Source organism: Manacus candei, unplaced genomic scaffold (assembly GCF_025592945.1).
Source record: "Manacus candei isolate 608988 ecotype Guabito, Panama unplaced genomic scaffold, ASM2559294v1 h1tg000002l, whole genome shotgun sequence".
In the NCBI taxonomy this organism is placed as follows: domain Eukaryota; kingdom Metazoa; phylum Chordata; class Aves; order Passeriformes; family Pipridae; genus Manacus; species Manacus candei.
The window spans coordinates 5059173-5082171 of NW_026138050.1; the positions used below are offsets into that span (position 1 = coordinate 5059173).

At 43.3% G+C, this 22999-nt stretch overlaps 1 protein-coding gene across 4 annotated transcripts in view; it reads left to right on the forward strand.

Annotated features, from left to right (window-relative positions):
- MAD1L1 (mitotic arrest deficient 1 like 1) overlaps positions 1 to 22999 on the forward strand; it is a 352477-nt gene that overhangs the window by 174598 nt on the left and 154880 nt on the right. For all 4 annotated transcript variants that reach the window (XM_051777190.1, XM_051777205.1, XM_051777198.1 and 1 more), the window contains 2 exons: positions 13161 to 13249; positions 22247 to 22337. In XM_051777190.1, the coding sequence (XP_051633150.1) occupies positions 13161 to 13249; positions 22247 to 22337 (180 nt within the window). The remainder of the gene's footprint in view (positions 1 to 13160; positions 13250 to 22246; positions 22338 to 22999) is intronic.

Sequence of the window (22999 nt, forward strand, 5' to 3'; positions counted from 1 at the left end):
AAATGAAGCTTTGCTGGAACATGCATAGAACCAACAGGTTGGGAGGGGAAGGAGTCAACTGACTGGTGCAGGAGGCCTCCATCTATCAAAAGTGTATTTCATAATTTCTGAACTGATTTAGCAAATCTCCTTCCCATGGGACAGATTTTATCCTAACACCTCGTGTGAGGCTAGCAAACCCAAGACAGATGAGTGGTGTGGCACTCAGCTGAGGAGCAGGGTGAACAGTTTTAGTAAGGCAATCTTAGGGAAATATCCAGTTCTCAAATCAGATTGAAAAACATGAATCTGGTTATAAAGAGACAGCAAAAGAAGTTAATCCAGAATGAAATGATATAGTAACAGAAGACTGGAAGAGGACTTTTAGATCATAAAGTCCAGTCCTTCAGTAACTGAGGCAATTGCAGCATATATCTCAGTTCATAAATTTATCAAGCTTGTCTTGAAACTGCTTTGGTTGTTTGTACCATTACTGTCATTGAAAGACTGCTCTGACAGCTGAAATCTTCCCAGTTCCAACTGAAAATATATGTGCAGTTAATATCCATTCTTTTTCTTGTGCTAATGTTCTCCTTAAACTACAATGACTGTTCTTCCTCCCTCGTATTTATGCCGAGACATATTTATAGAGAACAATTGTTCTCTCCCAGCCTTTCATTTGTCTAGGTTAAACAAATCAAGCTCTTGCAGTCTTCTCTTAAAACAGGCTCTTCAGGCTCCTCATGAATCCTGTAGCTTTCTTTAAATCTCCTTCTGTTTTTCTGTGTCTCCTTTGAAGATGAGTCACACCGTTCCAGGTGATGTTCCAGCAGTATCTTGTACAAAAGTATCTTCCATGGAAGCATGGGGTACAGGCAGGTACCTGTATCCAGGGTATTGCTCATTTCCACTGCCACATGCCACTGATGTTCATCCTGAGATCAGTTCATCTACCCCACTCTTTGTCCTCCTCTCTAGTTTCTGACTGAGGAAGACTCAGTTTGTAGGAGATGTTCCAGCTATTGTGTGACTTGCACTATGACAGTTCAGTTCTGTTCCTTGAGTTTTCATGTAGCTTCCTCTTTCTGACCAGTTTGTGCCCCTCTGTGATAAAGCCTCCCTGCTCTGTGCTATCAGTAACTGTGCTCATGCATTTATATTTTTTGACCCAGGATCTTCAGTGAATTATGTCTGCTTTGAATGTATCTGAGACATCTTCTCTATCAGGTAGTTTTACTTCAGCAGAGCCTTTAGTTCCTTATTTGTTCTGTGTATACTTCACAGTGTTTGTATTGTTCTTCACTGTATTGTGTGATCCTATTAATTCAGATTTAGAGTTGTTGGAAAAAGGGGGTGAGTGTACAGGAGTCACTGATGCCCTGTTTTAAATTTTCTCCTGATGTTTTTACTGTGGAGCTTTGGTTCTGAAGGTGGAGAGAACCCTAAACAGTGGGATGAGAGTACTCAGAGTGACTCTTCTCCTTTGCCCTTTCTTAGAGAGCTCTCTCTCAGGGCCTGTTGTAAACAAGTACATTAAAACAGCTCCTTGCTATTCCCCACTGTGTAGGAATATGGTGAGCTCTGAGGAACAGGCAGGATTATTTTTCCCCCCTCTCTTAGCATAGGGAATGATGAACTGCCTCGGTTGGTGTTGTACCTGCTGCACATTCCCTCTTGGAAAATTCACGTTCAACACACAAAACTGTGGCACCATCAGAAACATCTGTTGCACGTGATGTGAGCGTGGAGGAAGCTTTGGAATTCTGTTGGGTGAGTGCTGACAAACTGCCTGTAAACTGGAGAGGTGATCAGCACATCACACTGCTGCACATTAGTATCTCAATGCTATTTTAATTAGGTTAGAAGAAGAGACTTAGAGAGTCAATTCTTGTGGTTTATCTCTGTTTTAAAAATCTAGCCAGGCACATGGGATCAAATAGTACATTCCCTTCAAATTAAAAAGAAATAAGCTGCCTGTTTAAAAGTCCCATTACCCAAATGAACCTGCTGCTGGATCCATTAATGTGAAAGTTTTATGGAACTCGGCAGGACCAGTTGGTTTCAGCAGGATGGTTTTCATTTGCTCTTTGAAGGCGATAAGAGCTGACATGGGGTTAGGGCTGTCAGAAGGAAGAAACGTGGCTGCCTGAAGTGGAGAGCTGCCTTACTGCTGCTCCTCCCTCTGGCTCCCTGTGGGAGAGGTACTGCCAGATTTTGGGGGCTGGTCTGGCCCAGAGCTGAACAGCAGTTCCAACTCAGATGGGATGTACTTACATATTGACCCCATTCCCAGCCCATCATTTGGAGGGGCCTCCATGCTACAGATGTACCCCTAAAACCTGACCTCTACTGACAGGCAGAATTATAACAGAAGCAAGGACTGGGGAGGTAGAAGGGTTAGGGTTTTTTCCTCTTTGGTTGTTGAGCAGGAGAAAGGTGGATCATTTTCCTGTGCAGAGGACAGTGCTCTGCTACAGCTGGAGTGGTCCTTGTCAGTGTCACTGTTGTCACTAAAATCTGAGTTACACTGGGTTACTTAATTGAATGAGAATGGGATAGGGATATTATCAGAGGCTTTATTTTAGTAGGCACAGCCTTGAGACACAAAAGATATATTTAATAGTCACGCAAGTATTTTTTTTTCCTGGCTCCATTCATCTTCACAGAGCCCATAAGAAGTTTATGGGCTGCATCAGACTCACAGGATTCAGTTCAGTTGAGCTAAAATTTCCTGGAGAGTGCAGGGGCTTCATGTTATCTTCAGCAGTTTGAGAAAACCAGGTCAGAGGTCCAGGATACCTCTTGGGTTCCTTCATTTTTGATCTTTTATTCTGCCTTGCCTCAAAGGCAGCTTGGAGAAGGTGTAGAAGCAACATGTGCTTCCAGTACATGTCCAGAGAGGGAAAGAAAGACTTGGGGCTGTTGAACAGTAGTAATTTATTTCTAGTAGTAATTTATTTCCAATTTCCATGTGACCAAGGATAGAGACCAGTTTCCTTCTGCTATCACAGTCCTGGGAGGTTGTACCTGCATCAGAAGAGGACCATCCTGAGAGATCTGATCCAAGAAATCCAATTCTGAAGGCACAGTTTGTCCTGAACGTGAAGAGGGATGTGAAGCTCTCTAGCTATGGGATCTGGGGGGGCACCAAGGGCATGTTCAGAGGATGTGCCTGCAGATCAAAGGTTGCTGGATACTTTTCTTCTTGCCTGGGGCTGGCTTTGTGTGTACAAAAAGGGAGATAAAGGCTTTAAAAAAATGAAGTTTCAAGACTTAGTCCTTATACTGACAGCTTAATCAACTTGCTAAATTATTTGCTTTCGATCTTATTGTGTCTCAGTGCCTTTAGAAGAGCTCATGCCCAGTGTTTCTTGTCTTTGGCTGCTGGATGCTGGGGGTGGGTAGTAACCATGGCAGGCTGGGGTCTGTGAGGGCAGCAGAGTCCTCCAGCATAAGCTGCAAAACCCAATTTATCCACAGAGACAAGAAGATCATAGAGCAGAATTTTTCCTGTGACCTCTTGGTAAATAATGAATGGCAGAGCCCTGCCTCTTTGGAATTGCTTAATTGAGGCTGACAACTCTTTGTTGTATTACAGGATCCAGCTTGTCAGGAGAATCTTAACTTATTTATGAATATTTCATTAACCTCTAAAGACTGGCTGTATAAAATCGAGCTCCTGCCAGGCCCTGTCCTGTTGATGCTGTGTTCAGTGCTAATGTCATCCCTGCACATCTATTACACCTTCCCTCTGAGCTGGACCTCGGAGTTTATTATTGGTGGCAGCAAGAACATGTTCACCAAAGGTTAAAATGCCAGGCTTCTGCTTTGGCACCAGAACTGAACATACAGTATTTGAGAGGGAATTGCTGTTTGCCTTTCGTTCTGTGACTGCTGCTGGCAGCTGAAGGGCAGCACAGCCATCATCCTGAGAGGCTGAAATGGGCAGAGCAGTCTTGGCAGGGCCCTGTAACCTTTGGGTTTTGGCATGAGGAGAGAGATTTCTCACTTTTTACACATTAAAAACCCACTGCTTTTTGTCACAAGTGGACCCCAGGATGGGTCATTTAGGTAGCAAGCATTAAACCTGCTCTTTTTAGCCTGTTCTTTGGACAGGGTTTGGGCAACAAGACTCCTTGAATGAAGGCTCTGCTCCTTCCCTGAAGGCAGCTGGGAGGCTCTGTCAGGAAAGCTGCTGCTTTTCCATAGCTGAATCCCTTGCCCCATCCTCATATTTCCCACCTCTGGGAGTTCAGAAAGCACCTTGAACAGCAAGCTCTGCTGGCCCCTGCTGACCCTCCCTCTCCCTGCAGAGACATGCCAGAAAACAGTGCTCCCAGCTGTAGTGAACTGCAAAACTGGGCTGGAGCTGCAGTGGGAACGAGAGAGCTGTTCCTAAAAGCGTGTTGTAAGTAAAAGTACAGGCTGTGTGTTGTTCCATGTGAGTCAGAGAAAGAAGATTAAGTTCAGTTTTCAAGTTTAGCACTCAGTGAAGGCTCCTCTGCTCTCTTGCAGTATTAAGCAGGATTGATTCCACTGTATTCATGTTAGAAAACAAAGGAACAAAAATGGATGTTGGATTCCTCTTTCCCCTTTGATCTTCCTAGGTGCTTGGTAACTGCATAGATTCTTCTCTGACTGGTTATTGTATGATGATTTTTCAACAAGCAAACTGAAGGGGGGAGTGAGAGGTGGGATTACAAGCTCCTGTTTGATGAGGGTTGTTGATTGAGCGCTCCGGAAACTCCTCGAGGCTATATTTTCAGGAAACAAACTGTATTCAGACTTTACACGAAGGAGGTATGACATCTTTGCAGATTTATTTGTTGCTTTGCCTGTGAATTACAGCTGCTACAAGACTTGATTGTAGCAAAAATGCCTACTCCTGCATGAAAGAAATGGCCTGTGTGATGCTCTTCTTGAGAGCAAACAGCTCCATCGCGCCTGTGCCGCGACCGCACTGGACAGGGAAGCGACACATCCAGTCTGGCACCTTGACAGGTTCCCTAAAGAGAGTCTTATTCTGTGTTTTGCTGTTCTAACCAGGAGTAATGGGTAGGAGGTGTCAGCCAGTTAAGGCTAATTACTCCAGAGTTTCCTTCTCTCAGTGGACACCAGCTGTTTTGCTCTCCCTGGCTGGGAGGAGCTTTCGGTAGTAATTAAAGGAAACAGTCATCTACACACTGGTGAAAGTGGTGGAGCGAGGCTGATAACAGCAGAGAGCTCTGAGCTGAATGAACATGGAAATGAGGTGATCCTTCTTCAGAATGAGCTGTTAGAGCAAAGAGAGGGGTTTTGGACGTGAAGCTGTCAAGGTGTTTTGCCATCACTGCAGTGGCAGTGAGGTCTCACAGCAGCGCCCGGGAGCGTGGGCACAACAGGCTGAGAGGAAGAGATTCCTTGTCTGCTCCTTTCTCAGAGTGAGGGTTGAAATATGTAATTATACTTGAATAAACTCATAGGTTTAAATTAACATCTCCAGTTCCCTTGCTTAGTATGTCTCTTGCACAAGATATTTGCTCTTCTTCCCTGTGAACTTTCCAGGGTTGTTAATCTTGAGCTCTGAGGCAGCTTCCATCCGGCTGAAATGTCCAGTAGTGTTTATTTCCAAACTCACATCTTGTACCCGTTCCAGGCTACCAAAAAGAAATAAATAGAGCATATAGTGGGGGAAAAAGAGGAAGACAAAACTGTTGGTACCCACGTGATGACTGGTGTTGCACTGTTGACATGGGGTCTGTGCCTGGGCCCAGGGCAGTTGCCTCCAGATGTGCTGTAGCATCAGCAGAGCATCTGTCCTCAAAACAGAGGAATGGGCTCCTTCCAGAGCAACTGTGGGTTTTGTATATTCACCATATACTCCCCACCTGTGAAAAAGAATGATAGAATGGTTTGGGTTGGAAGGGACCTTAAAGATCATCTTGTTCCACCTCCACCCCCCCTTGATCATGTTGCAGGGACAGGATACAGAGATCACAGAATATTCTGAGTAGGAAGGGATCCACAGGGATCATCAAGTCCAACTCTTAAGTGAATGGCCCATACAGGTATTGAACCCACAATCTTGGGGTTATTGGCACCAGGCTCTAACCAACTGAGCTGATCTCGGAATAGATGAACCAAGGGAGGTGGGTGAGTAGGGAGGATCAGCATCTGGTGGTGTTGGGATGTGATAAAGTACTAGAGAGAGGCAGGAGGCTGAGTCTTGAGCTAAAGGTGTGTCATAGGTGTTTAAGGAAGATATTGTTGGATGGGCTGTGCAGGAGGAGGCTGGGGCTTTGGAGGATGTTATGTGATGAGGATTCCTTCTTTGCATGCTTGCAAGTGGGCAGGCAGCTCAGGCTCATGGTTGATGCTGCTCATACAGGAGTGTGGTAATTTTGAGACCCCTGTGGCATCTGCCTTATTTTGCAGAACAAACTGTTTTCCTGTAATAGCCTGTACCGCTGTGATTACACATGGAAACCCTAGGATAACTGGTTTAAATAGGGTGTCTGTGCATTCTTCCTCTTGTTTCTTTGCAGAAGGGCTGAGTTTGGCTCACTGAGCCCGTCTGGAGTTGCACCAAGTTGTGCTGGTGCCACACAGTGTGGAGGGGAGGTGTTGGAAGGAAAGCTGTGGGCTGCCTGCAGATTGGGAATCAGAGGGGAGAGGTGAACGCTCGTTAGGGCTCCCTTGGGATAGATGAATTAGTTAATGACTATGCTGTGCTTTGAAAATGCAAATGCTATGTCAGAGCTAAGTCTGATTATAATAATCAATCTTCCTTTGGAGAGGGTGCTAGAGATTGGGAGGGGGGGGAGAGGGATGAGACTGGCACTGAATTTTTAGATCACAGATCTGCATTTCTCCACTGTCGTTAAGGAACCCTGATGTCGCCTGAGAGGTCAGCAGGAGTGGGGAGAGGCAAAAGGTGGGTTTGGGAGGAATCACCCATGCCAGGCTCCTTGACAGGCTGAAGTTAATTTCGTAATTCTTTTCCTTATGATTGTCCTGCCTGGAAAGGGAGGGGCTGTCATCTGCTCCTGTGTGTGTGCTACCCCTGCTAATAGGAAAGATAGAAACTGCCTCATAAGCAGGATCCTCCAGGGATGGGAGAGAGAGGAGGGTGGCTGCTGCAGACGTCCAGTGCTGACAGCTCCTTCTCCCTTGGCACTTTATTCGTTTATAGCAAGCGTTCCTAGTAATTACACCTCTTAATTTAGGAGAGCGAGTGGGAGAAAGGAATATAAATTTGTGTATTAACTTTAGAGATTGGAAATAGGGCAAGCGAACCTTCTCTCTGGGAGATTATATTTGGAAATGAAATAGAATGACATTTGGTATAAACTTGAAAAATTGCTCTCTTTTTACTGCAACAGGAGGAGAAAAGCCACAATCCAGACTGTATTGGAGAGAAGCAGAAGTCAGCATATGTCCATTTCCCAGTGTGCGTGTATCTACAATAATATATATGTATGAGTACATTTTTAGGGAAGTGTTTGCTGAAAGGTTGCTCCTAGCCCTGTCTTCTCAGTGATAAAAGCACAGCAAGTTTGTTACAGATGGTGGAACCCATAGAGACTGGCGACTCTGATCCAGCCAGCCTTTGCCTTTCTAGAGAAAAAAAAAGAAAATGTATTTTTTGCTTCAGCCAGGTGGGAAATAGGTAGTTCTAAACCACTTTTTATTGAATATCTGATTTTCTTTGGCTTTATTGCTTTTGTTTCACAATGGCATCGAGGATTAATTTTCCCAAGAAAATGTACCAACTAATCCTGGGCTGCTTAGCCTGTTTCTAAATGGCAAGTAATACTTTGGTTTGCAAGTATTGTCCTACTTTTTGGAGAAGAGTAAATTTCACTAAGAAATCTGGTGAGGCTTAGTTCTCCCCATGTGTCTTTCTCTGCAGATGTTTTGGGCAAGCAGCCCTCCAGAATGCCAGTGGGATGGGCGTATGGAAGAGGTGGTGCTGCTTTTGCTGACCAGAATGATCTCTGGAAGTGCTCAGCATGGTGCCTTGCTGCCATGTGGTACTGCTGGACACCCAAATTAAACTCCCTGGCGTTCATGTATGTTTGATTTCTGTCCTGATGCTGGATTTATAAGCTTATAGACAACACCAGGCTTGCTGTGCTGCCTTGTGGGAAGAGAGGCAAATAAGATCCTTAGTCACTGCTACATCCTATGGAGAGAAGCACAAATAGCATCACTGTTGTAAGAAGGTCCTATTTTGCCTGCTCTCAAACCTCGGTGTATGGGTCATACTCGGGGTCCCATTTCTCTGTTCTTGCCTATTTTAGTGTACACTCTTCCTTTCCAAGTTTGCTTGGTTTTCATACACTTGAGATATTTATGTTTTGAAATGGCTTCTGAATTGTGTTGAGACTTGTAGTCAAACACAACCTCTCAGTTCACCTTTCCATGCCAGCTCTGTGCAATTCAGTTCTATTTATCGCTGCCGTTCAAAATCAGCCCTTTTGCTGAGGAAGGCCTTTCAAAGGATGTTGCATCAGCCCATTGTTAAATAAACCTTTAGACATTTCTAATGGATTCAGCATTTCCTGCTTTTTACAGTTCCAAGAATGCTGAATGACGTGCAGACACACTTCATCAGGGTAAGATTGCTGTATCAGCCCCTCACTAAAATGCACTCATTATTCAAATAATAACTGTATGTCTCCAGCATGTGTTCTGTGAAATGTGTGTACATGATGTGGGCGAATAAACCAGCCCCTTTTTCTTCATCATGCAAATCCTACTTTAGCAATGAGTTGAAATACTTTAGATTTCGGGTCCTTTATTACCCAAAATGAGGCACCTGAACAGAGATTTGATCATTATTTTGGGCAGTGTGTTAAAATTTTCAGAAGTTCCTATATGTTGTTGTCAAGGGAGGGCTGATTTGCCCTGTGATAAGCCTCATTCTGAAGATGGAGTGTGGACAGCAGTGGGCACTGGGATGCTCTGGAAAGGTTTGTTTCATCAGTGCTGAAGCCCATTGGAGTTGAGTGTGAGGAACAACAGGTCAGTGGTATTGCAGTGGTTCAGGGTACTTGGTTTGGAGGGGACAGATATGGGTCAGAAATGACAAATGCCACAAATATACCAAGAAAATCAGGTCTCTAAAGTAAAGTTTTGTTTCATCTAGCTGTCAGGAGATAAATTTATAATTTTATGTTTCACCTGTCATCTCATATTTCTTTAAATAATTGCTACAGAAGAGGGAATGAGCAAGGAACATATTTCTTAACCTGCTGTGGGTGTTTGCTATGTCATTAACACTTGGAGGAAAACCACCTTCTTGGAGTCCTGTCCAGACAGGTTTAAAAGTAATGCTGAAAGAACGATATTTCATATAATTAAACACTGAAGGAAATTCCATCCATACTCTTCCTTCCTCTCTTTCTCATTTGATAAATAATGATGGCAGTACTTATTTTGGAAAAAGTATTTACATTTCATCTTTTGGGACACTTGCATATTTGTGGAAATGGATGTTCTAAAATTAGTCTGTATACTGTGTCCTGATCACTTTGTAGTGAGAGCAATAAAGCTGGGCTGGAATTCATGCTTATGAAGTGAAAGAGAGTAGAAAAGGATCAGGATAAATGGGATCATTTTGGTTTGAGAGCAAGAGGCCCCAGTATATTCTGAGAAGAGAACAACGCATGCTCAAAACATTAAGTGCCTGTTTTCGTGTTTTATTTACAGGTTATGGGCTCTGATATTCCTCATTGTTCTACCTTATCTAGTGTCATAAAAACCTGGGATAACTTTTTAAAACATTAAAATAATAGCTCAGTTTCTTTTCAAGTTGCTAATGTGTTCTGTACAGTGGGGATATAATTGAGGGTCTGATCCTGGGTGATATTATCCCTGAAGCTCCTGCAGATGTTGTAGGTCCTTAGGTCCCTCTTTGTAGCTTCCAGGATAAGAGTTGCAATGCTGCATTTTGGGACAATGTTCCCTCTCTGCTGTCAGTGCTAGTTAAAAGAACAAGATCAACATAAAAGAGAGCTGAAGGATCCAAGCCTGACCTGGGTCATTTGGTATGGAATGGGGGAATACAGCAATGAGCTGTAATTTGAGCAGCCCTTTTCCCCTCTCTGCTGGGTAATGGCTTCTAGTAGTTTAATGTATTCAAAGTAATAAAAGTTTAACTCAGCGAGTTATGTAAAATTATTGATAAAAATTGGAAGAGTTTAGACAGGAATAGTGAGTTGGTTCAAAAAGCAGAAAATGCCTGCTGGAAGTGGCATCTGGTGAGCAAGAGAGACCAGGACTGGAAATTAATTGAGGAAATTGGGAATTAAACAGAGAAAACAGTGAGAGAGGTTTGGGCCTTCCTCTCCTTATCCCTTCTTGAGGCTGTTCTTTGGCATGGATACTGAGAGGACATGTGGACAGGAATGGACAAACTACCTGGAGCTGTCCTCAGGCTGTATCAAAGGGAATGATCTCAGGAACCTCCTCACCTCTTAGGCTTTATCAACAAATTCTTTATTTTTTGCTTGGTTTTGCCATTCTCTTTGTTCTTGTTTTGTGAAGACCTATTTGCCTGCAGTGTGTTACCTTCGCAAAAGCAGGATTGGATCCCAACAATAAGCCACTCCATCTCATCTCAACTGACTGGTTTTGTCCTGGAGGGGACATAAATAACATTTTTAATAGCTTCCATGAGATTGATAGTAAGGGATGTTTTCCTAACCTTTGTTAGGGAGGAAAACCTAACAATTAAAATAGTGTCTTTCGAATGAAAGATTTAATACATTGGCTGTTTTACTTTCTCTTTTCACAAGTGGTTAGTGAGCTCTGAATGGCAATAATTTCCTGTGGCTCAAAGTAGTTTTAATCTTAGTTCTGGGAAGGTCCATGTCAACATCTCACTGCTCGAGCCAGTTTCATCTGCACTGAGATCACTGGCCCTCCTCTCCCTTCTCGCCTTGGGCACATCAGGTTTTCAGTCCGGGTAGTTTTTGGCGCTTGAAAATTGGGAGGAACACAGAAATGACATGAAATGCCCTTACAGTCCATGTGCCCTTCCTTGCTGGTTCTCCTTCAACAGCTTATTCTTAGAAACCCAGCAGTGTCTCACCCTGCCTTGCTGAGCATACCTGGCACTAATTTGTCACCACTGGGCACCAGGCGAGACCCTCACTGACGCTTCACGGCAGCGCTCACTCGAGCTCGTGCGCATTCACTCTCCCGTCTCCTTTTCCCATTACACACTCCATTTTTTCCCTCTCTGTGCAGCCAACACGGGAGACCCCAAATCACAGCAGATTACTTGCCTGCCCCTCTGTCCCTCCTCCCCTGAGAAGGCGGCTGTGATTTATCTGCTCGTGTGGGTGAGCAGGTGGCAGCAGGACTCGAGGCTTATCCAGTGATAAATAACGTACTCACCAGCCCTTCCATCTTCAAATGCTGTCCTCACACATCCCAGAAAGCAGCCCAAAACTCCCAATAGCAAACACATCCAGGCTTCAGCAGGCACGGGAAACAGGAAGCATAATGAGTGTTTTCCTGCTAGAAGAAGGTTGGAATTGAAGCCTGCTCTTCATCCCCGTACCTTTTATTCACATTCCTGGAATTATCGGGTGTGCTTGCTTTATCCCCAACCATCTGTGATGGGCTGAGCTGGGAGAGATAAGCTCAGTAATCAGAAAATTGAGGGAAGCATTTCTGGCTGTGATAATCTTATCAGGCAACTAATATACATTCACATTTGTACAGCCTGATGATGCAGGTGGGCCTTTGCTTATTTTTTATTCCTGGATGTTTTTTGACAGGCAGGGGGAGAATGCAGGGCTTCAGGCTGCCAGGGGGAAATTTGGTTAAAACATCTTTTCGACCCTCTCTCTCTTCTGCTCTGTTCCTGTGGTGTCAGAAAGGGGAGGGAGAATAATCCAAACATCCATTTTCTGCCTTTCCTGCTAACAGTTCTGCTTTGCTCTGCCTGTCTCTTCTGGTAAGCACGGAAGGGTGAAGAGGCAGTATGTCAGAATTTCAGTTCTGGCTGAGTAATATGACTGCCTGTGTCAAGATGCTCCTTTTCCTTGTAAAATTGAGGAGTTTCTGCAAGAAGCTTGCAGAAGTTTGCCATTGCAATGTGATTTTGCTCTGCAAGTCTAATCCATGCTGTTGCAGGGAATGGTGAATTAATGGATTACTTTCCTGATGCTGAGCACTGAACTCTCTGTGGTCATAAGTTTTGCATCTATAATTAAGTCTGGATTACTTATTATTTTCCTCCTGAGTGAAAAATATAGTTTCTGTCAATAGATTTATTAGGAGAATTAGCCACCAGGTGGTAAAAGACAGATGACAAAAGGAAGTCCAGACTCTCAAGGATGAGTGTGAAGAAGGTCTATGCTGGGAGAAGGTGCTGGAACAGAAGTTTGAGTATCCTCTAGGTAGTTTGTCTCTGCTTACACTCCATAATAAATCACTTTCTAAGGGGTTTGGAAACAAGTAGCATATGGAGTTTATCAATTTGTGCGTTGTCTTGATTGCTGAATTAGGGATCCAGATTGCTACAAGTCAGGGAGCCTGGGAGTGGTAGAGTCTGGGTAAGAAGTTCTCATGTCTGTAGAGTTCTGAAGTACTTTCTTGTGAATTCCTTCCCAAAAAAAGCCAGAGGCAGAAAGTATTCTTAATTGTTTGTTCAGCCAGAGCTACCTGAGCAGCTGGAGCTAGAAGTATATATTGGAAAGTGCTGGAAATATTCCCCAGTCTTTCGGATTGGATATATGTGTCTTGGAGTTGTCTTGGACAAGACAGTGTAATCCTGTGGTTTGTGTCTTCTGGGGAGGAATTGAAGCTAAATGAGCTCGAACTGTCAATACTGAATCTCAGGTACCAACGAGCTCCTAATGCCACACAGAGTTTTCTGCATCCCATTATCTGTGAGGAATGATAGGGGAAATATCTGTAAGAGAAGCAGAAGCTTTGCTAGTAAAAGTCAACTTTCTGTGCTTCATCTACCTTAGAGAAGATGTTGGGGAAGGCAAAAGGGATTGCAAAGGGAAGCAGGGTTAACTGAGGTTTTGTCATTCAACATGTGAGAAGTTGTGCTTCACATCCATATTCTGAAAAAACTCTGATCTCTGCAGAACATCATGATTCCCTCCTCCTCCCTTTGCTGTTCATGTGTACCCCTTGCTAGTGCTGGAGGAACTAACACCTTTTCTCTTCTGCAGCTGGAGGTGGAGATGAAGGTCCTGAAGTCTCAGCAGAGCACAGCTGAGCAGAGCACTGTCATCACCAAGGAGGAGGTGGACACGCTCAGGTAGGCAAAACAAGGGGAAGGCTGAACAGATTCTGCTATTTTCAGTGGAACTAATGAGAAGGGAAATGCCCAGGGTAGTTTCACAGCCTGCTCTGGTTATTGTCATCTCGTGGTAGAGCACCATGTGCAGGACCTACAATGCATGAAGTGTATTTTTATAGACTGCCTGTGTTCATAGGCTGCCTTGTGGTAGCACTGATCAGAACATGTTTTCTGTGTATTCCTGAAGTAGGATGCTCTTTTCCCAAGCACACTTTTTACTTTTCTCACCAGCTTTTATGGATGTGAGAAATCCATGAAGCATTAACAGAAACCCTCAGCCCCTGATCTGTCCTGCATTCAGATATTTTATAAGCTTTGCTATCTTTTGGGAGGCTTCAGGCTTTTCTCTTTTAGTATTTGGGGTCTCCAGCTGTCAGTTAATTCATAAGACTGGCTCTTGCATCACTGTTTCCCCTGTTGACTTTCTTTCCTGTGGAAACAGCATTGCTCTTTGGTTCTTGTTTTGACCAAATCTCGACTGTAAATACAGGATCTGTTGGCATCTCTGTGAAGAGGTTTAGAATCCAGCTTTTGTGCTACTGATGCATGTGTAGCACTGGAGATAAAAGAGGGATGTTTCCCCTTGTGCATTGCTGTAGATGGCAGAGAGGTACCTGTTGTGATTCAGTGAAAGAGAAGTTACAAAACAGCATTTCAGCAGAGGATACATGAGCATTTACAAAAGCTACAGTGAAGCTAGACAACCTTTCCATGTATTTATTGAAGCATTTATGGCTTCCATTGCAAAGCAGGTGACACAATAAATACTGAGAACAGAAAAGTTCATCTGTTTCTGAATGTTTAATGAAGTTCCTTTTATTTAAGCTGAGAAAATCAGATCTTGACAGGCTGAGTTTTTTATTCTCAGCTGATGTAAGACTTTGGCTGGAGTTTTACTTCTTAATTCTTTTATATTTTCAGCTCCATCACAATAAAGCTTGACTGCCTCATAGGACTGAAAGCAAGATTTTGCAGCAAGCAGAATCCTGCAGAAAGCAGAAATTACTGGCCTGTATGTTATGACTTTGCTCTTGTGCTTTGCCTCTGGAGCTTGTTTTATGGCTTTGAAAGCCCAGTTCCATAGCAGGAGGGAGGTGTTTGAAAATAACACATGTTCAGCTAAGCTATTCCAATACGTTTTAGGGCTGCACACCTAATCTTAGGGACTCACTCCTATAGTTCCCTCAAGGTGCTGTAATAGTTCTGGAGGCCCAAGGCATACATCTCCTTTTTTTATTCTATGATATGTTTGAGTTCTGGTAAAGAATAGTACACTATGGCTTCCCTTTTTCAAGGAAATAAACCTGTCTCCATTGGCTTTTCCCTATTGTGCAGGTTTGTTAGCTCATTCAGTTTTTTCCTTTGCTAAGGCACACTGGACCCTCTGAAACCTGAGGTTTACACTGCTGCAGGAGTATTCAGCACCTCCTTGGCAACATTAAACTTGCCCTTCCTGATTAATAACATACCTGTGTGTCAGCAAAACCAGCAGCCTGTTTGCTGTCTTCTGGGAGCTGCAGGTTTGCAGAGTATTTCTACAGTACCTCCTCAGTCTCTTCCTCCCTGGTTGGTATTGCTGCAGCACCCTTTCATCTAGGAGATGTTCAGTCTCTTTATTTTCCCCTCCAAGACTTGTTATTTGGTGTTTATCTTCCCTGAACAGCGTTTACCATCTATTAATTGAGCAGCTTCAGGGACAGCGTGTGTAGGGGGAAACAGCTGGATTGCCACATAGTCCAGGATCACTCCGCATTGTGGCAGGCTCTTGGCAGTGGGGATGGAGATGTCTGGCTCTGCCCTGAACTAAAATCTATTTCCTAGGTAGGCACAAGTGAAGCTTGCAAGTATCCCCTTGTTACGGGTTTGTGGTGTTTGCTTCTGCTCTTAACTCTTGCCCTTAACTCCCCTAGATAATGTTTTCCTCTCTTTCATTTTAAAGAATTTCTTTAACCACTAATCTCATCTCTCCCCTCTTTTCATGAAGTGGTGTTAAACCTTTCACACAAAGTATGTCTCAAACAGAGGCTGATTCCCAGTGCAGTGTTTGATGGTGCAGAGCTGTTCCCCAGCCATGGGCTGTGCACTGAAGGCTGTTTCAACAGAGGCCAAGTTTCTGCAGTTGTTTTATGTTGTTATTTTGTTTCTTCTTCTCTCTCCCATTTCAGTACTGCTTGCTCCTGATGCTGTGGATGCACAGCAGCCACAGTCCCACATTCTAGTTCTAGACTGCTTTTTTTTGTCATCTTTTACTGAACCACTTTTTGTTGTTATGGCTGATTTAAATACTCGTCCCAGGCCCTGATGCTGGTCATTAAGCTACAGAGCTGTTCCAAAAGGATTTGTTTGATTTTGATGACCCTTTGCACTGCTCAGCTCTAACATGAAATGACTTGGTGCAAGGCATTCTCTTTCTGCTGTAACTCTCTTTGCTGGAGCACTATAAGCCAGTCCTCGCTCCTTTTTCCTTACTGTTGGCTACTATTACTGCTTCAGGTGTCTCTTCAGACTCTCAAGCACTTCATTCAGCATTGCAGAATTAACTCCATAAAGATTTTTTCTTATGTTTCTTGACTTAAGCTATCAAAAGATGTGGTTGGACTTTACTGTGCATTTTCTGTGCATTGGACAAGAAACCGGGCAGGGTCCTTTTTTTGTAGAAGAGGCTCCTTCTCAAAGGAACCCAAAATCAATCACTATATTCTTCCAGTCCTTTGGGGTTCAGGAGTGATGTGCTGTGATCCACAGCAGAACACTTCTCATGGCTTGGCTGGATGTGTCCTTTCTGTACAGCAGCAGTGAAGTTGGTAGCTGTGATTAAAGCACAGAAGGGGTTTGGAGGAGAACAGAGATCAGAATGGGAAGGGATTAGGTCTGCTCTGCTCATCTTCCTCTTGTATCCTCTGGGCCTCAACAGGATCAGTTGCCTCAATGTTACATAGCTGCTAAGGAGAAGTGACCAACACAAGCTCAGATGTTACTCCTTTCTTCTACAGACCACTACCAGAAACTAATTCTGGGAGAAAACAGGGGTAAGAATGCACACTTCTGAATTGGAAAGTGGGGAAAGAAATGCCACATCTTATGAGGGAGTTATTTCCATTTCTGTAGTTTATTGTGGGCTTTGAAATCCCATAAACTACAGTGCAGTGAGCCCAGACTCACCCGTTAGCTGCTCCCCTGAGGAATGTGAAAAACAGAGGAAAACCAGCAGAAGCCAGCAAGGGGAGTCTGCAGAACAGGACTGGACTGAGCCTCCAGGCATTTCCATTTAGGCCCCGTGGTTAGGAGCTAACTTCTGAAAACAAAAGCAGGAGAGACATAAAGGAGAAAAAAAAAATCCATATTAATCCTTTGAATCTGTATTCACCCCCTGTGAGTGAATGAGAGCTTTTAAAAATATATCTTTTGTCTCATTTTTCTTTAGTATGGAAAGTAAATTTTCAGCCAGAAACTTGAAAGACTTTATCAGTTTTTCCTCCTTCTCTTGAGAACAGAGTGCTCTTTCGTCAGACCTTTTATAACTTTAAATGTGAAACTCTTTCCCAGCATCATCGTTTCTGAAGAGACAATAAAAGCCAGTGCTAATGCTGTCATTTCTCACACTTCTTGCTGCTCCCTCTGAAATCATATTTGTTTATATTCTGCAGATCCTATTGAAAAGAAACAGTGGTCAACCTGTTGAGTTCTTGCACTGTGGGAGCATTTAGGCATTAGCAGCTTTAAGAGGGAAGGTGATAACTGTGCAGAAACTAGTATTTCATAATCTATAAATACAAGGAATATGTTTGGAAAGAACTTCACCAAAGACTTAAGTGGCAACAGCTGAAGGACCCTTTCAGCTGGAACAAATCTGAACTTTTTCCTTCTGCTGTCAAACTGCAACCCCAGTAAATCCTAAATGTTTTCTGTGGATTTAGTGACTGGGTAGAGTTACAGTAATTCAAAAGAAATTCATGTCCTTGCCAATGCCCATTAGTCACACTTGCTGGAATTCTGTCTGCTCTGCTCCTAACACCATCTCCATGCCATCTGGATCCCTTAATAGCATCTTCCCAACACATACATTTTCTGCTCCATTCAATAGTTTCCTGTTCAGCAATAGCTTTTCCACATGGCCATGTCCTCTTTACAGATGGGGCCTCCGTGAGGCATGTCCTCATTGGTGATATCCACGCTGCTCCACAGGCAATCACATAACACAGCTGAGAGCATTAAAAACGAATAAAACAAAGATAAAAGGGTGAGGGGGGGGGCAGTTTTCACCATTTAACTCCACTGAAGAGGTCTGGACTGAGAGAGACTTTTGGAGTGCCTAGATGCTGTTGAAAATCAAACAGATCCCACCCTTTTTTTCTTTCTAAAATAGGAGCAGCCTTGTCTCATGATCTAAGCACTTTTTATACAGGTGGAACACACACATTGGGATGTCTCTGATTCTCACAAGTGTCATTGCAGGAGACCTGAAGCTGTAGGCTGTGGTGTTTTTTTTTTCTTTTCTTCCTGCTTGTTCCCTCTTCTAATTTGAGCTAATGAAACATACAGTGGAGGCAATATAAAGCTTGGCTTTTAAAAGTGGGAAAATCCACAAGTCTGAACAAATGCCTATGAATCTCTGTTCTTGCACTGAATTTGATCTTCTGAAAGGTTGTGGAGGTGTCTTGAAATTCCTTGTGCCTGTGGAGTGATTGCCTCTGGGTTAAGCTGTCTGCATCTGATGCAGAAAAAGTCTTCGAGAAATGTGAACAGATCTTTGCTAGCGTGTAAATATTTTATGTTTTCAAAACCCTGTGTGGAGAAATTCGGGAATTCTCCAGAGATTCAATCAAATGTTTGTTGTTTTTTTTTTTTCCTTGTATCACAAAAGTTGAGAATGGTGTCAGTTTTTCAGAAAGTAACTGATGTTTCTTCCTTTCTCATATTACAAGGCTGCTTTTAGATTAGTTACCAGCATTCAAGACCAGGTTGGATGAGACTTGGAGCAGCCTGATGTAGTGGAAGGTGTCCCTGCCCGTGGCAGGGGGTGGAACTGGATGATCTCCAAGTTCCTTTCTTACCCAAACTATTCTAGGATTCATTCTGAGCTAAACACTGGGCTGGTAGATGATTGTGCTGCACCCAGATCTTTCTGTACTCTGCTTTTTGTGTTCTCACATGAATATCTTGGGTTGTTCTCCCCACCTGAGGGTAATTCCCATGTGTAACAAGTTGAGGCATGCAAATTGGGGTATCCCCTCTCTTGTGCAGGTGTCTGCACAGGAAAGACACAAGGGACACGCACCAAGGCTGGTGCTTCCAAAGGCAGAACCTCAACTTAAATAAATGAAAAAATTCAAAGTGCCAGGCCAGTAAATATTTTTCAGTATTTGACTTCCATATCTTAACCACTAGCTGCAAATGCTTTGCTGTGTTTATATATAGGTAGGATTTCCCTTGCTTCTCTCTCTTTGCCACTGGGAAGAGTTCCCCAAGGGGCTGGAAAGCAAAGCTAGAAAAGCACAAACTGTTTGCTAATGGTTCTTAACGCTTTCCCACTGGAGATCCAGGACACTTAACAGTGTTAAAAATAGGTTAGAAGAGGGATAAGTGGTGAAAGCACTAGTCAGTCCTGAAAACCTCCTGGTACAAAAACATTACAGCAATGTTCTTGGTCCTCAGCAGCAAGTTTTGTCTCTGAAGGAGAACCATGGAGCTCCTCGTGCCTTGGTGGGCCAGCCTCCCTTGGAGTGTGTTGGGAAGCCCTACATTGTGTCTGGAAAGGAGGATATTCCGATGGCTGGGACACTGGGAAAGAGCAGGCATGTGGGGGGTGAGCCCAGGGCCATGCTCAGGGCTAAGAAGCTGTGACCCTCAGCTCACAGGGGCTCCTGTGCCTGCTGCTGGTCATGAAGGATACAGTCTGACTGAGCTTGGTCAAACCAAGTTCAGTGTGGAGAAGAGAAGGCTCCAGGGTGAACTTATTGTGGCCTTTCAGTACCTGAAGGGGCTACAAAAGAGCTGGAGAGGGTCTTCTGACCATGGCATGCACTGATAGCACAGGTGGGAATGGCTTCAAACTGACAGAGGGCAGGATTAGGGGGGATATTGGGAAGAAATTCTTCCCTGTGAGGGTGCTGAGGCCCTGGCACAGGTTGCCCAGAAAAGCTGTAGCTGCCCCATCCCTGGAAGTGCTCAAGGCCAGGTTGGATGGGGCTTGAAGCAGCCTGGTCTAGTGGAAGGTGTTAGAAGGGGGGTTGGAACAAGGTGATTTTTAAGGTCTTTTCCAACCCAGATCATTTCAGGATTCTATGTCTGCTGCCTGATTGCTGGTGCCCCAGGCTTTGACTCACCCCTTGCTCTTCAGTGAGGCACAAAAGGCATGAAAAAATTGTTGAATCTTAAAATTGCAGGTGAAATAGCACAAAAATGTAATGACTTGAACCTACCCTTGTTACAGCTTGCTTGTGTCTCAGATCTGAGAAGTGTTTTCTAGCAACTGCTGTGAATGATTTTTTTTAAAGGGCAACTGAGAGGCCCGAGCTTCAACCTCCACACGGAGACAAGTTCTGCAAGCAGATAATGGCAACATCACAGCTTATTTGTGAGGCTGGATGAGGAGAAATTTGTTCCAAATTAAAATTCAGCATGTCAAGTAGGGAGACAGTACTGATGAGAGTCCTGTGTCTGGCTCTGACCTTTCAGGAGCTGTTGTGCTGTTGTTCCTCAGAGAAAAGCGTTGCCTTTTCTGTGGCCTGTTCCACAATCCATTTAGAAAGGCGCTGTTAAGAGCATTAATTCCATTTTGAATTTCCATTTGTCCCGACCTTTTCAGTCTCCTGTTCCAGCATCCTCCATCCCCACTAGTTTTGTGTCTCTTCTGAAAGTTATATCGATGGTATTTTTTAATGGCCTAGACAGTGCTAAAGCTGCACCTCGGCATTTTAGAAGCTTCCATGAGTGAAAAAAAGATGATCCTGTATAATATTTGAAAATTGCCAGCAGGGGTCAGGCTTACAAATAATTTAAGCAATCCAAGCTGCATATTTAAAAAGGAGACATTTCTGTGCTGAACATGGTGTACCAGCCTCTGTGGAAAAGTGTGTAACTTTTGCCCGATGACTTTTTCCTTGTACCTGAAATTGCTGTTGCATAATGTTGGGATATTGGCAGATGGGTGCATTCTTTATTGTCATGGTGCAAGGATTTTCAGGTTAATTTAGATAATTTAAAAGTGAGTATTATCAAGCAAGATAATTTTTAAAAAAAATATTCCAGAAAAAGGATCCTGAGAAAATTGAATGCAAAGATCCATGTTATGCATTAGCACAGTTCATTCCAAGAAATTAACATGTGAAAGGTGAGGGTCTTGAAGAAGCATTAAGGTTTTCTACTCTGTACTTCAATGCAAGCAAAAATGTTATATCCAATGTTTTATATGTATATATCTCCTGCCTAACAAGTTTGATAGAGTTCTCCGAAGGATTCGCCAGTCATTTGTCTAAGGTTGATATGGTTGATCTAATGTGCTTGACCTTTCCAAAAGCTTTGAGCCAAAGGTCACAAAGAAACTTTATTTGATGGAATAAGAAAGAAGGTTCTTTGTTGGATTATTAAGAATATAAAAATCCCAGAGGTCTGGCTGTCCCAGTGTACTGTCTGTGGGGATGACCAATGGTGGATGCCCATGTGAATAGGGCAGAGCTGCTGGGGTGCCTTATCAGGAGGCTCTCCTGGCTTCTAGTGCCTTGTCTCCAGGATTTCCTGAGCCAGAGATACTATATTATCTTTCCAGTTTGTAAAGCTTCATGCATTTTTCTTCCATTAATTTGCTTATGTAATTCAAATTTAAAAGGTGGAAAATCAAAGAATAAATGTTTTTACAGTGCTGAGGGTTTTCCACTAGACCCAAGAATAGTTTTTATTGGGAACTTGTCCAACACAAAGAGGAGTTTGTGGGTAGTGAGGTGGCAGACTTTGAGATAATATGAAATTATTCAGCTTATCAGAATGTTCAGGGTTTCAGAAGAATCTCACAGTGCTTCTCGAGATGGGAAATGAAGTTGTACGTCAATAATTGCCAAACTCATGAACATAACAAAAACCACATTTACTTTTACTCTCACAACACTGAGCTCTAAATGATCTGTTGTCACTCAAGAAAGAGATCTTACATTATTGAGAACAGTTTTGTAAAAATATCGGGTAGGTGTTCTGTAGCTACACATACAAATAGAGTACTGGGAGTTATTGGAAAAGAAGTTGAGAAGAAAACAGAAATCCTCGTTGTGCCACTGAAAAAATCTGAGTGCTGCTTACACTTCCAGCTTTTCTCATAGCAAAAAGTCTGTATAAAACTTGAAGGAACAAGGAAGCACAATAAAGATGAGAAGAAATATGGAAAATCCTTGATGTGAGGAAAGAGTAAACAGAGATTCTTCGGGAAATAATAGAGGAGACCTGTAATGTGGTGTGGAGAGGGGAGTGCAGTACAATAATTCTTGACTTTTCAAAGCAGAACTAACGGGCACTCAGTGAAATAATCACATGTGAAGTATAAAACAAACTGAACTAATTTTTCATACAGCACATAATTAAATTGTAGGACTTACTGCCAAGGAGTGTTGTGAAGGCCAAAAGTATAAATCAGATCAAAAAGAGATTTGATGCCTCATGGAGATTTTAGCTGTTGGCGGTTATTAAACATGATGGTCTAGGATCAGTGTGTGGTTCAGAAAGTATCCAAGCTGAATTTGCTTTATATTCAAGTTGTATATTTTTAATATACTTTTACAAATTATATTTTCATCATATAAACATGTCACTTTTAATCATGTGTTTCAGCTGCCTCAGTAGTGTGACTTTGTGGTACTGAATACAGGAATAATCTGATACTGCTTGTGATTTCATGCTTTATTTGGTTATTTGTGGTGGGACCATGCAGGGACACACAAAGTCTATTAATTTTCCCTTCTTCCCCAGGCTGAAAATTGAGGAGCTGGAAGCTGAACGCAGCAAGCTGGCAGAGGAGAACAGAGCTCTGGAAATGAAACTGGAGAAGCTCACTGTGCAGGTAGGAATGTGGAGGTCCAGAGCAGCTGGAGAGCCTGACATGGTCCATGCACTGTAGCTGTTCTAACAGATGTGACCAAATGCTTCCAGCATGGAACTTCCCATCCCTCAGTCTGGGCAAGGCACCTTTGGGGAGCCTGTGCCAGCTGCACCAGCACACCTGTGTCTCTGTGTTATTGGAGTGGTGTGATGTCAGATGCAATCACACAGCTGCAGTTGTCTTTTACAATGCCTTTCCCTAGAACCTCTTCTTCTTGGAGCCTTAAAAATTGCTACATGTTAAGTAACTCCACTGCTAGAAGTTGTCTGTCCCCAAATTCATTCATGCCAAAGTGGGAGTGTAAACAGAATTAACTACATGGAGCCAATGTGAAATTTTGAATTTTGTTGGTATTGAAGTTTCCACTCTGCTGCTGGCAGCAATGGAGGCAGAGACCACTGGTGTGTGGCCTCATTATGTAGGAGTTTTCCAAGCCAGGAGCTAGCAGTGCTGTCGAGAGGATGAGCTGGCAGCATCTTCAGACCGCAGATGGGTGCAGAGTCAGATGGACGGAAGGTGTGTTCCTTTTGCTGTGCTGTTGTGTGTGTCTTACCTTTCCCTGGGGAAAGGTAAGTGCTGTCCTCTGCAGCAGAAGGTGTTCAGCTTTTCACTCTGGGTAGATC